Source organism: Helianthus annuus, chromosome 3 (genome assembly GCF_002127325.2).
Source record: "Helianthus annuus cultivar XRQ/B chromosome 3, HanXRQr2.0-SUNRISE, whole genome shotgun sequence".
Lineage (NCBI taxonomy): Eukaryota > Viridiplantae > Streptophyta > Magnoliopsida > Asterales > Asteraceae > Helianthus > Helianthus annuus.
Genome location: NC_035435.2, coordinates 167,972,815 through 167,991,757, shown reverse-complemented (window position 1 = coordinate 167,991,757; position 18,943 = coordinate 167,972,815). Strand labels below are relative to the sequence as shown.

General features: G+C 38.5%; 1 protein-coding gene and 1 long non-coding RNA gene across 2 annotated transcripts; one reads left to right on the top strand and one right to left on the bottom strand.

Annotated features, from left to right (window-relative positions):
- Positions 1 to 5,041: 5,041 nt before the first annotated feature.
- Positions 5,042 to 6,885, bottom strand: LOC118490256. Its single transcript, XR_004888928.1, has 2 exons — positions 6,575 to 6,885; positions 5,042 to 5,427 (listed from the first exon to the last, which is right to left on the bottom strand). It is a non-coding gene; the product is annotated as an uncharacterized LOC118490256 (long non-coding RNA).
- A 5,019-nt stretch (positions 6,886 to 11,904) lies between these two features.
- Positions 11,905 to 13,445, top strand: LOC118490255 (glutathione S-transferase T3-like). The gene is made up of 2 exons (XM_035987735.1): positions 11,905 to 12,355; positions 12,446 to 13,445. The coding sequence occupies exons 1-2, from the start codon at positions 12,119 to 12,121 to the stop codon at positions 12,575 to 12,577; spliced, it is 369 nt and encodes a 122-aa protein (XP_035843628.1). The 5' UTR covers positions 11,905 to 12,118; the 3' UTR covers positions 12,578 to 13,445.
- The last annotated feature ends 5,498 nt before the right edge of the window (positions 13,446 to 18,943 follow it).

Here is an 18,943-nt window from a genome sequence, read left to right as displayed (position 1 = left end):
TAAGTATAGTAACCTAATTCAACTTTATCCCTACGTTACGAGACAGAACCCCAACGTACTTAGTCGGGCAGAGCCTTGACATGCGTTGGTGGGTCCTAAATCAAGCAACAGGGTATCAGTAATCAGGGGTTAAAACACTTAAAACGGGGCAGGGCTTTGTTATTATTTAGGGGTGAATTGCTAAAAAAAGGAATTTATTAAAAAGACATAGAGATCGAAAGGAAAGATAGAGACTGAGCATTTATAAAGGGGAAAATCACGAAAATGGCCACTGCAACGCCGTTTTTGCAAATTTGGCCACCCGACACCCCTCGACGAGTCGTTTCAATATGCTGAAACGGCACAAGAATTTTGGTTAACGGCCACCCAATCGTTGTTTGACACGTGTCCGACAAAGCCTGTAACGGCTTGAGAAGCATCCAGTTAACGCCACGTGTCCGACAGTGTGGAAAGATCTTAGCCAAGCCGTTACAATCGGCTCATGTTCAAAGATCTTAGCCAAGTTCCTTCAACGAGCCAAGCCGTGTTCTTACGATATAACCGAGCCGTTACCGTACACGCATGGACCCCACTTCTGCCAGCCGAGCTGTTACAGCTGCGTCCGAGCCGTTTCGCTTACCTGTTTGTGCCGTCTCAACTGCTCCGAGCCGTTTCAGCTGCTCCGAGCCGGTACAGCTGCTCCGGGCCGTTTCAATATACGGTTCGAGCCGTTTCCACTGCTCAGAGCCGTTTCAATCCTTTACTTTATATTTAGTGACCCTTATATATTTTTTCTATTTGTTTGTGCAACATATTTATCTAAAGTTATAAAAACATTTAGCTTTTGTAGAAGGAAGTTTCCAACTTAAAATTATGAAGATTCGTTTGGTTGTATACAACGGCGGAAAGTGGGAAATCGTTAACGGAAAGTTGGAGTATGTTGCTGATGCTGATTCAAGTAGACGTGGTTTAGAAATTGAACCCAACCTTTCATACACTGCTCTTCTAAGTAAAGTGTCAAACATGTGTAGTTGTACAAACATTACGAAGTTATCGTATCGGTTGTCTTCCTTTAGTGATCCAATAGATATAATAAACGATGAAGATCTTGCAATTTTTTATAATTTTGCTATGGAAAATATTTTTGAAATTTATAAATTATATGTCGTTGAAGGGTTTTGTGCTGGATCATCTAGTTTTTCACCTCCAAAAAAATTTTTAGTTCCTGATTTAAATTTCTGTACCGATGAAGAAAATTATGATGTTGTAAACGACTACCAGCCAAATCCTGATAATTCATTTGAAAATTGTTTGCGATCTTCATCAATTACTTTTGAACCAGGTCACGTATTTAATAACAAAGAAGACATGAAACTTGAGTTGGGAAAAAAATGTTTGTTAGAACACTTTGAGTTTAAAGTAGATAGATCCTCTAAAACTCGGTACCAAGTGTCATGTTTGGTGCACGGTTGCGTTTGGCGTTTTCGTGCAAGGAGTTTTGGAGATAGTGGGGTGTTTTTTGTTAAGAGTTTTAACGATAAACACACGTGCTCGAAGACGCTAACGTACCCACATGTTCGTCAGGCAAACCCAAATGTTGTTGCTCATTATTTAAAAGAACCTTTAAAAGACAGTGGTAGAATATATCGTTGTAATGAAATAGTGAAAGATTTTAGACAAAGATTCCAAGTTGAGATAACCACTAGTCAAGCTTGGCGTGGAAAAATTCTGGCACTAGAGCTTTTACAAGGATCAAGCAGAGACTCGTTTGCAGAACTACCATTTTACTGTTACAATCTAGAGCGGGCAAATCCTGGTTCTGTTACACATATCAAGACTGATGACGAGCGTCGGTTTGAAATGGTCTTTGTCGCGATTGGTGCTGCGGTAACTTATAGCAGTCTCTGTTTTTATTTTATTTCGACAAACTACATGTTGTTGACGTTTTTTAAATAATTTTGTTTCAGATTCGTACCTTTATCTGTAATCTAAGACCGGTGGTGATCATTGATGCTGCACACCTAAAGGGTGAATTTAAAGGGACGTTATTTTTAGCGGTCGGGATGGATGGAAACAACCAAATTTTACCAATTTCCTATGGAATAGGAAAATCAGAGGATGGTGAATCTTGGACATGGTTTCTGTCAAAGCTTAAAGAATGTATCGGTGAAATACCTGAAATGGCCATAATTTCGGATAGAGCGAATTCTATACATCTAGCTGTTAGAAACGTCTTTCCACATGTTTATCATGGGTTATGCTGTCGTCATTTAATGATGAACCTACGTTTACCCGATTGTCTGATTTTAACGAGTCATTTAATGCTCTTTGTCTTGCCGTTCCTAGAGTACGTCACACTCTAACAAGTATTGGGTTCGGTAGATGGGCAAGGGCGCATTGTCCAGGCAATCGATATCATTATATGACATCTAACAGCGCGGAGTCTATTAACGCTTTATCTAGACACTCGCGTAAAATGCCGGTAACACAACTCTTATAGTTCTTCCGGCAATCTGTACAAAAGTGGTTTTACGATCGCCGTTTGAAAGGTATTCATGAAAAACATTTACTTACACAATGGGCACAGAAGAAAATTTTTAAAAAAATTGAAGGGTCTAAAACCTGGACGGTTGCTGGGATTGAGTTAAACAGTTATTCTGTTGCAGACAGTGGAAAGGGGGGTTTAGTTGACTTTGTTAATGGAACCTGTAGTTGCCGAGTTTGGCAGGTTTCTGGTTTACCATGCGGGCATGTTATTGCCGTGTCAAAATTTTTAGATGAAACCGATTGCAGTAAGTATTGCTTCCCGTGTTACTCAAACGAAGTCTATAAGAAAACTTATGAAGAAGCGATTTATCCTCTTCCTCATAGATCTGAATGGGAGACTCCAGAAGACCTTATCAATCTTCAACCTCCGCATATGACAAAACGCCAGGCTGGTCGTCCTCGAGAAACAACCGGATCTTATCCCGCGGGGAAGAACCTACTCCCATGTATTGTTCCCGGTGTAACTCATACGGTCATCATCGGGATGTCTGTCGGCAGCCCATGCCGTCAGAAATTCGTACTCGCAAAGACCCAGACAAAGGGAAAGGGAAAGAAACCAATGATCCTGATCATTTTACACAATCTCCTTCTGATTATATATATCCGTCTTTTAACTTGGGAGACTTTTAATACTTTAATTTATTTTGTGAATTTTAATTTAATTTCTCAAGTAACGTAGTAAGTGTATTTAGTTGCAAATAATTAATATTGAAAATCATTTCATTAAAATATGTTATTAATTTTTTTATATTACATGCATACATAGAACCATTAAACATTAACAGGTGTGAGGCGCCCGGTGTAGAGTTCATCTGCCATGTATCGTCTGTGTCTGTATCTGAAACAAGCATCCTGAAGGTTTTCTTCGGTCCATGTTAAAGAACGATCCCAAACAAGTTTTTCCATTAGCATACATATGATGACTCCTGAATTTCTGCCAATACGATATGTTTGATCAGGCCACACGAAATCCCCTACTATTTGCATGGAACGCGTCTCCTTTATTTCTGAGTGTTGCCAGTACGATATACGTCCGAGAAACCACAAAAATAGAGACTCAAATTCTAGCACAATTTGATGTACTCTTCTGTGTACGCAAAATGAATCTCTGCAATTAATCGTGTCACAAGTATTGGCAAAAAAAATTCTTAATTGTAGTGACTTTATATTTATTTTAAAAAGCAACCAATTTTGTTCGTTGTCCGGTATAGGAATGTATACCTGCAAAAAGTGAATAATCTTAGGTTCTAAATCAATGTTGCAAATAAAAAAACAAAAATTCTTAGCAAAAAAATTAAAGGGAATATTACATCAAACACGTTTAAGTTCTTATTCCAAAAAAAAACCCTGACATTTAACTAATAATCGGAATGGTCTTCCGCTTCAGAATCATACTCTACTCCTTTTTCCATTTCCGCACGATAAGCTTCAAAACGCACTTTATCGTACAGTCTTTCGAAATCCAATTCCTCGTCCGAGTCTTCGTCAGCAGTAACCGCCAAATTTTCTTGTGGAATAATCTGGTCCAAAGGACGCTGTCGTTCATCGGGGTTAGGTAACGGATCAAGCGCCTGACACTGACCTGAACCGCTAAATGGTGCTTCACGTGTTGGCTGTTGCACCGGGTTTGGGGGGTTACGAGTTTGTGAATTGTTTGGTTCGGGGTTATCTGAGGGTGGGTTTGGGTGGTTAACCGGTTGGAAAATGTTGACGTTGATATGAACGTGTAGATGAATGTTGTTTTCTTGATTCGCCATCAGGTAGAAAAAAGGGGGATGCCAGTTGAGTAGTGAACCAACATGTGTTTAAATAGGTGTGGAGTAAGACTAAGAGTCGTGCATCAATATCTTGTTCATTTAATAAAAAACGGATATAATAAAATAAAAAAATTGATATAGCCTACCGTATCAATTTCCCAGAATGGAGGATATGTTGCTGTAGAACCATCTGCGTATCTGGTTGCATCAATATCTTGTTCATTTAACATGTCGAAGAAATTTGGCGGTAGAACTGTCCAACGATAATCGTTTGACGACAGCGTCCTTGCATTTATTTCAATCTCTCGTTCATACATGAGTTTGTTACACCATGCTTTTACGTGCTAAAAAATAACGGTAATTTATTTATTACAAAAATAATGAACCCAATAATGAAACAAATTTTTATTACGAAAATATTTATTATTAAGGTACCGTTTTTTGAATAAAACATGCTCTAGTAAATCTAAGAAGTCCCTCCCACCAATCTTTTCCTAGTGGTGTTAACCCCGCGTATGAAGAATAGCAAGTAGGATTATCCCCATCGTAGTAAAATTCAAGAACATTTGGAGACCATTGGCGATCCCGATTCTGTTGATTGATCGAAACGGAAGGAGGAATACTTGTCATTGGTAATGGAGGATATCACATGTGTAATAAAGGTGGAAGTTGGAACGCCAACATTTGTTATGTAATTATTTATTTTATTTTTTTCCGTTAAACTGTTAAGTGAACAAATTACATAAACAACCAAAAAATTTAAAACATGTAATTATCATTATTTCTTAATACAAATTACATAAAAGATATAACATGTAAAAAATACAAAGATAACTTCGCCAAACAAGTGATTCAATTTCATCCACATAATTTCTCATCGGGACCCTATCTCATAACCGCAGAAATGGCTAGTAGAGAAAAAAACTCGGTCTCCAAGAAAGCAGTCTTCAGATAACTTCACCAAACAGCTGCTTAGAACTTAGAACCTCCCCGAGAGCAAATTGGACAACAAATTTAAAGTTTGGAGTGAATCAAATCCCTTCTTCTGGAATTCGAGTCAAAACGCTTGTAGCAATGATAAAGATGCGTCTTTTGCTCGATAGTTCCATCCACACCACTCACTGGGTAAGTAGAGGTGGCATTTCTGAAGAGAAAGACACTCCAATATGAGTAACAATATCAAAACCGAATTTGATAACTAAAGCCCAGGAACACGTTTTTACACTATCAGATACGTGTTATTTTATAAATATTTCTTGTCTTTGATACACGAAAACATCTATGACCGAATAAATACTCCTCTCAGAGCGTAAGGTATGGGAACTATTACGCGTTCTCTCTACATACACACCTATACTACTTTATCTCTATATCGACACTCCCGTTTTACTCACGCTAGAGCATGCTACCTCCGGTTGAAACAACCAGACCTTGAAGCACCAATGGCGCTCCAGATCACGCAATACAACACATTCTTTGTTGCAACAAATCCCACAGTACAAATTGGATGCAACATAGACAATAAAAGGGAGCCATCACCCCTATATAGGTGATGGGTTGAAATTTAAGATAAATGGTGAATGAACTATCCTTGAACATTCTTATCATCTTCGTAATTCAGCAATAAGTAGCGTATTTTCTTCTTAATTTATCTTTTTCTGGTCTCATCGCTAGTGAGTGCTTAACAGCCTAAACTTGTATGTAAAGAGGGCTGAAGCCTAAATTTTTTTGCATTAAATGTTAAATTTGTAAATGGGCTTGAATGGTGTGGTTTGTTACCTGGCTGAGTAAAAACTACTCGAGCCTCTTGTGACTTCAACATGGGAAGACCAGCTTTAGGTCCATCCCTGGCGTCCACAAAACTAATAGAGACTGCACTCTTATATTGATCGTCTAGCATCACCAGAAGCCACAAGTACCTCTCTAAACCATTTATTGGCTTCAGCTCGCGACATCAACTGTTTAAGCGCTTAACAACATATTTTAATAGATTTCAAAGTTACCTACATTCTAAGTTTCAACTGCAAATAACTTCACATACAAAATCAAACACACATTCATTCATACATTTACCTAACATTTCAAATCTCAAATTCCTAAAGCAAACTCTACAACAAATCTGACAACAAAAAACACCCGAACATAGGAGTGAAACTCTCTTATTAATTAGAAGAAACCAATGATGCAAGACACAAAGAAAGCTAAAATCATTAAAAAATTCAACCAAATTTCATAAAAACGGAAGTCAAATGTATAAGAGGAAATGGAAGATAACCGGTTAACTAACTTACTTATGAGAATGGCCGATTTCTCCGGATTAGCGGTCGAACCTGCTGAGGTCTCCGAAAGCTTTGCGGGAAAACCAATTAAATTGATATGCTTCTTGTCGCCGATGCAACTGAAATCTCGTCGGCCACCAACACCGCCAAGAAAGGCCGCATTCACATCAGACAACCTTTGCTGAAGAATGACCCGACGAAACCAAGAAAAGAATAGCGGTGGAGAGATCGAAGACGGCACGTATAACCCTAAATCCTCAATTAGCGTGCGAGGGCAGTTTTATGTTTTTGTATGTCACCGACTATTGTTTTACTTTGACGGTTGTCGGTGGTGTAGCCACCGACTTTGTGTTTGAAGAGTTTATAGAATAGAATAAGGTAATATGAACGTACACATTACTTAGTTAATATTATTTATTATTTTATTAATTTATATATTATAATTAATTCAGCTGCTTCATTTATTTGGCGCGTATAACTTTCAAGATATGGCGTTCTATAAAACAATAAATATGTAATTAGAACGAGAATAATCTTATCTACATTTTGAACCAAGTTTTATTAAAAACGGAGTAAGTTCAAATATAATGTATTTTTATAATTTAATTATTAAATGGTTCCTAGGTCCGTCTAGGTACTTTATATTTCTATTGGTCAATTTACCCATGATCTATTCGTGTAATAACTTTATTTTAAATTTAAAAATTTTGGGAATGTTACATCCTCCCCACCTTGTTTTAAATCTCGTCCTCGAGATTCACTGAAATATATAGGAATACTTTTAGTTCGTCCTAGGTCCTAAGTATATTTTGGTCCTTTGCTTTGAATTCTACTTTACTTTGACCAGAACTGTTCTCTTTGTTTTGACTTGTATTGAAATCCTTCGTTTACTTCTATATCTTTGAAGAGACATAACTAGAGATTCATCAGCTAGGTTATATACATGAAATATATCATGTATTCCTGTCATTTCTTCTGGTGATTTTAGCTGATAAGTTACTGATCCTATTTATTTAATGACTCCGAATGGCAAATCTTAGTAGAATTTATAGGTGAAAAGAGTCTTTATAAGTGCATCCAGTCGTGGTTATTCTTATCTTCAAGTGTTCTTACTGAAGGTAAGATTATTAGCGTAAGTTTTAGATGTTTTGTGTCTTAGCACACTTTTAGCTACAGGTTTCCTAACGTGTCAATGATCTAAGGTAATGCAAGGGGAACTCTTATAATTTCGATGGCGTCCCAGCTTAAAGAGTTCCTGTCGTTCATCTTGTCCCACAAATTACGAGACGGATGATCAAACGAAATAATGTTTGATATTGGAATTATAGATGTATATGAGAGATTCCTGATAAATAAATCTAAAATTATCATTGACACACCTGTTCGTGATTTATCCCTAATTGTCAATCATTATGGTCTTTGGATTTCCTCATAGATATACATATCTATATATATTTCACATACTGTAATATACACACCATTCATAAGGTCAATGTATTTAACAAATTCATATTTCCAAAAACAGGTCAGACATTAGGTCATGGTACTATTTAGGAAATTCCATTAACATAACATATACCTCATCTCACCCGGTCTTGCCGGAGAGGTACCCCCATCTTATCCGGACAAGCTGGAGAGTCTACTACACCATACCCAGTCTTGCCGGAGAGGTAATTATCATTGTGTTTCCCTTAAATAGAATTTCTCTCAAGTCATGATTTTAAAAGTGCATCATTTATTATGACTTATATCAAGAAAAAGGAAATTAGTATTCTCATGATGGATCATATTTTAGAACCGAGTAGTACTAATAAACAAGAAATAACAGTGGTCAGGTGTTATCGCTTATTTATCATACTTGCACTGTTCTAGTCATCATCCGCATGACATACCAACACCCGTCACACTTTATTTACACATGTAATTTAGCTTATCTCGAAACTTATATTAAGGAATTTTTTTTTCTTAGGTTCAAGTCTAAATACTATTCTGGGTGTTACGAGTAAATATCAATATCCTAACTCTTTTGTTTAAGCATAGATATTGTTATAGTTGTGACTTTCCTTTGTTTGGAAAATGGAGTTCTGATAAAAATATTAGTGTCTTCATTGATACTATGGTTAGGTTCGATGTAATGAGTATGCTTACAGCTAACTTTATTTAAGCTTACATATTATTAGATTCCGTCGCAAGGAATATTTTATTGAGACAGATGACATTTTAAAACATAATAGGTTTCATGATTTGTTCTTATAATGACTTCATGTTTTTATATGAATCACCAGTGATATTTTTTCTTAGAGGACCCGGGGTGGTCCGTGTTCGGCCCCCCATCACGAGTGATGGGCTTTTGCTACACCGCCGCCACCAACAATATAACGCGTGGAAATGTAAACGCGTGCTGGCCATAACGCGTTGAACTTTTGAGTTTTATAGGGTATGACTTGTACATTGTGCATTAATACTTGTATATTGGAATCCCCATCACTAGTGATTCCACCCCTAGTCCATTTCTATCACTAGTGATGGAAATATGGTTGATGACATGGCATTAGTTGATTGGATAGTGGGAGTGATGGAATCCATCACTAGTGATTCCACCCCTAGTCCCCTTATGTTTATCTACAGAAGATATTTGATTATTATATTGTGTATATCTTTAAGAGATTCTATTATGTATATGCATATATGTGTATTTTTATTAATTAGAAACATAAAATTTCAAATTTCTTGTTAATATCAAAACTTACATAATATTTATATATACATACACACCTATATATAATATTAAATTATTTTGTAATATCTTTCATTTATATATATCTGATAGTACCAATTATCGAGCTTATTCCCCTAGCTTTATTTACCCTTTTTTTTATAAAAGTAATATATTGAAATAAACTTTTGTTAAATTTATTGAATATAATATTTTGGAATTAAAGGATAGATAAATAAAAATTTAGGGAAATAAATTACTCAAAATATAAACTTTCTGAACTCATGGGAACAATTTCACTTTTAATTAGTGGTTTGAACCATATTGGTTTAAGATATTAAAACCTAATTCTTAATTTGTTGTATATTATATTATTTATTCAAAGAAGTATTATAGTAGGTAGTACAAAGTTTGACGTTTTCTAAAATTGATTCTAAATACATTAGGTAATTAAATAATATACATATTTTAGTATAAATATTTCCTATACTTTTGGATGGTTTTGGGATTAGATTTCATTGAATAGTACTTCCATTTGCTTAATATTTGGATTTTATGAGTTTTAAATGAAAATAAGCAAAACAATAAATTCATAATTGGGAAACATGAAACGCTTTTAACTTGAAAAATTAAGATTAAAATGGTTAATGGCAATTAGGCTAGAGGGTATGGTGATGGTCCTCCAAGGGAGGATGATCCGCCACGTAGGCGCCACGTCATAGTCCTCCCAAGAATGGTCCATCCCACAAAACTAGAGGGTATGGAGGATGGTCCTAGTCATAGTCCTCCCAACCACTTTTATGTTTTTTATTTTTTTAATCTTCTACTTTTTTTTAACATTTAACAAATAAACTAAAAAAAATATTTTCATTAATATTAAAAGACATTACATAAACTAAAAAAAAACATAAACTTAAAAAAAAAACATAAAATTAAAAAAAAAAGACATTTTTGGATCGTCTCACCCAATGTTTTCAGAACCGGACCGGAGGTCGACCCGGTCGCCTCACGGGGTCAAAGGTCGGACCGGTCCAACCGGTTCGACCGGATTTAAGACCCCGATTACGTCATAAATTATATAAAAATATAAAAAATAGAGCCAATATTTTACCATTAAGTACTTAGAAATATACATTTTTGTTTTTCTAGAAAAGAAAATTTTCGAAATGAATTCAAATTTCTACAAAATATACTAACTTTAGCCCAAATCTCATATATTTTAATGTTTAATCGTTTGGACAGGTGTATTCTACTATTCTCAACCACAAAACCATAGGTTGGAAATAGTACAAAACCACATAAACCCACAGTTTACAAGAAAACCTTTTCTTATTTAGAAAAAAAAAATACCCAAACCAAAATTATCCTCATCATCTCTCTACCAGTCTACCCCCATTTCCATTCTACCTCTGAGCATCTTCATCCTCCTCCTTACAACCACCACTGCTTCTCTTCAAACCCTAAACACAAACACCTTCATCAACCCAAAACTCCCACCCATCACCTTCACAGATTCATCCAGGTCTGAGCTATTTTCATTAACCTATTTTTTTATTTAATGGTCATAATCAGCGAAGGGGGCCCACCATTTGGTTCGTCTCGAACGTCAATAACCCGACGGAGAGGACGGGGACGGGATGAAGACGATGCAGGCGGGATGGGGGGACGGCCGTCGCCGAGGGAGGACGGATGGGCGACGGTAACCATACCGTCTAGCCTTAGTGATTTTTATGAGAATGTTACGAGCAAAAATAATAAAACAATTAATTGAGTTATTAAAGTTATTGGCTAAAGGGTGTGGGGAGTATGATTAGGTCAATAATTGCCATGTATTACCATTAATAAATTGCTACACCATCCTCTTGTTTTATCCACCATGTCATGGTAACTATAAGCCCCCTTTCCTTTTTTAATATTTCTTGTTTCTTTTTTTACAAATAAATTAAAATAAAAGAATAGTGGTTTGGGTCATGACCATACCCATAGGGTAGTGGTTTTGAATGATGAATTAAAAGCAAGTGACATGACGCTGATGTGGAGGATCATGGAGTCTATAAGGGTGATCGGGGCACTCGCGGGGAGGGGTTTCGGTGACCCCATTCCCCAATCGGGAACACCGCCGCCATCACCGCGGGGACCCGATTCGGGGAGGGGTTTCGGCGCTTGTTCACCGCGTTGAATTGGCACAAAGAACGAGGAACGGTCATTTTTTAAACGGTCAAATTTGAAAAAAAAATCAATTTTAAACAAATATAAATAACCACACCCACCACTAATTTTTTATACTCTCAAACCACACCCACTTCACTAATTTTTTACAACACTCACCACTCTCAAACTTTTACCACACCCACCACTCTCAAACTTTTATACTCTCAAACCGAGCAATGGAGAACCAACCCCGCGAAGCCAAGAAAAAAAGTAAGGGACGGGGCTCACAACCGTCTCGTGGTGGTTCGAGCGGTGCAAGTGCACAACCACAACCCCCTTTCGGATATACTTCACAACCCCCGTTTTTTTTCCAACAACCTTCACACCCCTCCTTTTACAACACCCAACCACCCAACCTTCAACCCAATTTCGGCTATTTTCAAAATTTGTTATCAATGGATCCTCCTCAATCCCCCGCCTTCGACCCATATGGTCTTCGTTCCCCACAAGTTCCATCTACACGAGGAAATGTTGAACGTCCTCTACCTATTTACGACGACGAGGAGGAGGAGGTAGTGCCCGAAACTCAAAATTTGGGCGACGATGAATATGACACCGGCGACGATGAATATAATGTGGATGAAGACGCCGACAACGAAGAAGATGACGCTCGGGATAAAAAGGGAAAAATGGAGAGCCAAAAATGGACAAAGGTCCAAGAAGAGGCGTTGGCGAAGGCGTGGGTACATTGCTCTACCAACAAAAAGAAGGGCAATCAACAAAACCGCGATAGTTTTTGGCGTAAGATTTTAGATCATTTTAACGCCACCATTGGTGGAAGTAACCGGACCGTGCATCAAGTACGGTCTAAATGGGGCCCGATGATGACGAAAATAAACTTTTTCAACGGCCTATACCAACAAGCGGTAAAAATTATATTTTTTAACGTTGTATATTTTTTAATTTTCTTTACTAAGTTCATATTTTTTTAACACTTATTATTTTATAATATGTAGGATCGCACAATAGGAAGCGGGTGTAACGATCTCAACTTGATGAAAGTCGCTTTAAAGGAATTTAAAGAGAGATATCCGAACGGTTTTCAACATGTCGAGGCATGGGAGGTCGTTCGAAAACACGAAAAATAGGCCCAAGTCCCATTGTTGGGTGAGGAAGGGGAAGGTTCGGCACAAAAAAGAAAGCCCGTTGACGTGGACCTTTCCATACCTGTTGGACCGTTCTGATGTCCTAAAACGTCAGTAAAAGCAGTTCATCTTCACATACGAAGGCGGAATCAACGTAAATGAAGTCAAACACAACAATTCCTTTCAATTTTTCCTTCTATTACTGTTTGCAAGTCTTTACAACAATTCTGAATATAATTGGACAGCACCTCGACTCACAAACACATCAACAACTACTCTGATCGTTTGAGAATGACCAATATATATAGGCATGGGTTGTCCGTTTGAATCATGTTCAAACGGCCAAGTCTCAAACGGCCAGACAACCTCAAACGGCTAGACTAACTTCAAACGGCTAGGGTTCTTTCAAACGGCCAAGATTAAATCTAACCTAAACAACCCTATTTTAACCGTGTTTATACAACCGTTTAGCCTATCTAGACACAAGACTTGATAAGACGTAGTCAGCAGACATTTCGTGCACCAACAGACTCCCCCTTGGATGTTGACGTAGTCTTTAGCGCCTGAGTCTTTAGTCTTGGTCTTTTCTCCAATTTTGTCTCTTCATTGTATCAAGTCAATCTTCACAGGTTCAAAAACTTTTCCTAGTTCCATCTTCAGTCTTCCCTTTGGATGTTGATCCAGACTCCCCCTTTCAGAGACTCCCCCTCTCAGTATGCTGGGATCTGAGGTCTTGTTCTGGTTCAAGCTTTGACAATTAGCTTCCATGGGAATAATGAAGTCTCAAAACCTGTAACTCAACACATAACATTACACTTCTATCTTTTCAACAATAAACCACAAACACAATCAGTATTAGAAATCCACTTAAGTATTCAGGTCCAAATTAATGACCCTGATACTCAATTAATCTACCAAGTTCAATTTAATGACCTTGGTTGATCATTCAACGAATCAAACTGATTTAAAACAACATTTTCAATCTTTTTCTAAAAATAACAAGTATCAAATTAATGAACTTGTTTTTGACTGTGACAACTGATGTGTGTAAAATGCAACATATAAATCACATCAATTAAGGCATTAAAACTAACCCTTTTTAAGTACTAATGTTGGAAAAAGAGTGTTTTTGTCTTCCTTTTGTATTTTCAGGATGAAATGAGCTCAAAATCACAAAAGAAGCAAAAAGACAACTAATTCTAGCATAAATACAAGAAAAGGAACAAAAGTAGACTGCCCGGACCCTCAACGGCACCTCCCAAGGCAAAGAAGAGAAAACAGAGACTGAACACGCCCCGTGTCCAGCGAACACGGGGGCGTGCCCAGGAAGCAGCAGAAAAGACAAACCAGTAGAAGCTTCCATTGCCCACCACGGGGCCGTGTCCAGCGGGCACGGGGGCGTGGTGAAAGTACAGCAGGCGCATTAATTGTAATTGCGAATTACAATTAATGAAGAGAGAGAATGTCAGACGGGCACGGGGGCGTGTCCAGCGGACACGGGGCCGTGCCCAGCCTTCTGTTCAGCCTATAAATAGGGGTGCTTGGCTTCATTCCATTTCATCCCTTGGCACACCACCTCTCTCACACTTCATCCACCACCCACCACCACCATAACACCATCATCCACCACCATCATCCATTGTCCATCGTAGAGTGTGTGAGTCGTCTCGGGATCCAAGATTGATCGTAAGAGTTCTTGACAATCAAGGCCATGTTTGCCTAAGTCTCTTACATCACTTGGTGAAGACAAGTGTTTAGTATAATACTTTTTATTTTTAATCTTTTGCACTTTTTATTTGGTTTTGTATTAATGACTTTAATAACTAGTTACTTATGTTGAAGGTGATCTTTCCTTATCGTTTGTCCGTGGTGTCTTGGCGTTATTTTACTGTCTATATAAAATAAAAGATTTTCACCATTCATATCTCCACGGTCTATATGGAGGTATGTTGGCTACCTGGTCGGGGGTTAAGGGAACGGTTTGGTAAGGGTCTTGCCCTTGTTCTGCGTTTAGAGGTCCTGCTTGCGACCTGGGTCAAATTTAGTAGGATCTCCTTCAATGCCCATAGGTATTGGATGGCGGGGATCCAAACTCTTTGACCCCCTCATAAGTTAACTACTATTAATACTATAACCCGGCTATTTAGGACTGTATCCCTGCTGACTCAGACTACTTAGCCGAGGGTAACGTCACCGCCGAAAGCGGGGCCTACCACAATTTGCATTAATAACTTAATTCATTATCTTTCAATAATCCGACCCTTTAGGATTGTATCCTTGCTGACTCAAACTACTGGGTTGAGGGTAACGTCGCCTTCAAAAGAGGGGCCTACTACAATAACTAAGATAATCTCTTAAACAAGTGCAAAAGTGCGAAAATAATCAAAGGTTATACTAACACACGTGTCGGATCCAAGTGATTCATCTTGTCTATCTGTTTTTATTTTATTTTATTTTTCAGCATTTAGTTAGTTTTTATTTTTCTTAGTTTAAAACATTTTTCTCATTTTTTTGATTTGGTTAGACGTTGAGGATAAACCGGTATTAAAAGCTCTTGTGACCTTGGACGACCTCGGTATCTTACCAACACTATACTACGTCCACGATGGGTGCACTTGCCCATATGTGTGTTTAAGTGTTAGTAAATATCGTGTTTTATAAATTTAAAACTTGGCTAAAAGTGTAAAAAGGGGCTTAAATATATATCAAAATTATAACACACTTCACGCACATCAAGTTTTTGGCGCCGTTGCCGGGGACACAAGGATTTTAAGAAAGTAAGGAATCAACGGCCTAATCATATTTTTATTTTTCTTTAATTTTTTAGGATTTTTTCTTAGATTTTCAGCTTCTGCAGAGCTCAACACGGGGCCGTGCCTGCTGAACACGCCCCCGTGCTCAATCATTGGAACTGGCAATCCTGTTTTAAGTCAGACAGTAAGCTGAACACGGGGCCGTGTCCACTCAACATGCCCCCGTGCCCAAGATTCAGTTACTGAAAACAGAACCGTTAGATCCCGGCGGTTGGTAATTTCTGACACAAACATGAGTGATAGTAATTCTTTTTACTTTCGGCACTCTTATGGTTTGTGGTGTCGATTATGTGGAGGCGAACATGAGGAATTAAAATGTTATTTTCTCAATTATAGGCCCCACTATATAGACCCACCGATTCCTTGTAACCTTAAGAGGGGCGAAAGTAAAAATAAGCACTATCTCTCCCTCGAATGCGCCCAGCCAGATATTCTAGGAGAAATGCTCCTTGACGAGTTATTTCAACTAGAAGAACTAATTCTCAATTGGTCAAAAGAACTTAGGAAGGATTTTATAGATTCATCCTAAGATGATGACCATGAGGAAATGTTGGAACCGCATTCTGACAACCTCGTTGCTCCCGAAAATACCTTCATACCTAGAAAAGACGTGGACGATAGTCGTCCCTGTGTCGATTGTGCCGTGAAGGACTCCCCATCGACTTCGTTCGGTGCATACATAGACCTGAGCGATTCGGCATACACCTTCTTTAACGAGATCCCGGAAAAGGGTTGGACTTGTCCACCTAGAATGAAAATAGGAATTACCCTCACCGATAACCTCTTGCGTTCTCGTCTTAGTATAGGACAATTAAGGTATCTTAGGCACTTTGGGGTTGTTCCAACAAATCAAGAACCACCCGATATAAATAAACTCCTTAGTAGCAACAAAACTCCATGAAACAGCCTACCGACACGGGGCCGTGCCCGGTCAACACGCCCCCGTGTTCACTCAGAAGATTCTCTGCTGATTCTGTCAGAATACGGACAAAATGTGTCAGGATTTTCTCTGCACACGGGGCCGTGTCCAGCGAACACGGGGCCGTGTCCAGTGTGCTGTCGTTTTCTTTAAATGCAGCCTGAATCCTGCTCATTTTTGACCACTTCACCAAGCAGAGATTCCTGGGATCTTCACATATACCATCCTAGGTAAGTGCTAAAAGAAGGTTCCTAAGGACCATCTTGTCTTTTCCACTTTTGTTCATTTCTCCTTCTTCCAAAAATTTTTCAAACATCCCCTCCATGGAAGCTTGGAAACCCATGATTCCAATCTTCTATGTAAGGTTTGTAGGATTTTTGGCTGCATATTCTTGTATAAAGTTAGTTCTATAACTTTGTTTTAAATTATCTGAGCTTAGAACACGGTAAAAGTGTATTGAAATAATTTAAAAACCTAGAATCGTTAGACAAAAATCCTGCAGACAGCTGAACACGGGGCCGTGCTCACTGAGCACGGGGCCGTGTTCGAGGTACTGTTCTGCAAAAGTTTAGTTATCTTCGGCTTCTTTCGCAGAAAATGGCCAGCAGAAATAGCGGAACATCTTCGAGAAATAACCGAAATGGAAGGAGGTCGTCCACGGCGGAGGATTCCCTAGTAAACTACGTTTACGCTTTGAGGGAAGCCATAGACGAGATGACGGGAGTGGAAGAAGCATTGGTGGACCGTATTAATCATCTGACGGTAGGTTTAGAGGGCTGCCTGCGAGAAGTAAACCTCCTGCACCAGAGGTTAAACCTTCTCGCTTCCCCGCCTTTGGTTCCGGTGATAACCCAAAGGGCGTGGAATGTAGTACCCGAGGTCATCATTCCAGCCGAATGGCACGCCATGCACCAAGTGCCTCAACCAAGGGTGGTGCAAGGAGTCCCGGTGAGCATTCCTCCTCAAGACACAGAAGAGAATGAAGCTACCTTCTACCTCCCAAGGGAGATAGAAGAATGGCTTTGAATAACAACCGAGGAGCCATCGGCTAGAGAGTGTTACTACATCGGGAAGCTATTCCCGAAATTTTCCTAAATAAGTAGAACCCTTATGATAACCTCATGTATCCCCTAGTTATTTAGCTAACTTAATGTAATATCTCTCTATGTTTGCAATATTATGATGGTTTTTAAGATTGATGGTTGTTTTGCGAATAAAACACACTCATGGTGGTAATGGATGAAAAAGGGAACGAAAAAAATGGAACCATGCACGAAGAACAGAGCAACCCGACACAAATCTCCAACACAGAAGGCTCAACACGGGCCATGCCCAACCAACACGGCCCCGTGCTGAGTCCCCTGCAGAAAAACACCCAGTTCAGGTAACTGGACACGGGCCGTGTTCAGCGGACACGCCCCCGTGTCCAGGCTTCTGTTTCAATTCTCTAATTTTTGTTACTGGCACTTGACCACGGGGTCGTGCCCGGTCACCACGGGCCGTGTCCAGGATGCCAGTAACAAAAATCTTTGCTTTTTAAACCACTTTTACACATCCTAATCGACCAAAAACCTTATTTTTGGACACATTGAGGATAATGTGTAATTTAAGTGTGGGGGGGGGGGATGCTAAAACCTTGAATTTTGCAAATCCTAAACATAAGCCTTACACAAAACTCTATTGGAACCGCTAAACACCCCAAATTTTTTCAAAAACTTTTTCATTTTTTTTATTTACTTGTCTTAGTTTAAGTTGGGAATAACAAGTTCTAAAAAGGTTATATTTTTACAAGTTTACAACCGATAGCGTCGTGATAACAAAGAACCAACATAAGAAAATTATGAAACGGCATAACAAGTCTAGTTAAAAATTCGATTATATATACTTGGTCACATTAAAAACCCATTCCCACAAAAGTGAGTTTTGAGCCTTTATTGAGCATAAAAATATACATATTTAGACTAAATGCTCATTTTTCGTTTCTTGTGTGAATAGCCACTTGTTTCTTACAAATCTAGAACTTGCCACAACAATACATTCTCGGTCCTTACCAACTTAAACCCAAGTAAGTAAATGATGGAGGCATTAGGACTAACCATTTTTCTTTCAAAACCATTATTTTTCATTTTTTTTATCACCTACCCAAAATCCCCCTAGATAGCCCCTTTGAGCCTAAACCTTTCATTTCATTACCCCAAAACCCTTTTTACCCACCAAAAAAACCATTTTTATTTTTCACCCTTTATTTTAGTCACAAGCTCGGTTCTTCGTAAACTCGCCTTTTTATGTGAAAAAAAAACAACAATGATGAAGTCAAAAACAAACAAAAGCTATATAAAAGCTTGTTTGGAGAAATACTTCAAAATAAAAAGTCGCTAAAGACAAGGTATTTTACGAAAACCGACGCTTTTTACGATTTTTCGCCCTTTTTACTAACCACTAACCCAACCACCCACCTTTAACCCAAGCCTAACCCTTCACCCCAAAAGTCCTCTTGATAATTACAAAGGTAAAAAGTTAAAAAGGAGGAGGATTGATTGCTTGGCAAGCCTATGGAAGGCGTAAGTTCCATGCCGCTCTCGAGTGATTCACTAAAAAAGTACACCTTCGGCCGAGTGTTGAGTGATCCACCGTGAG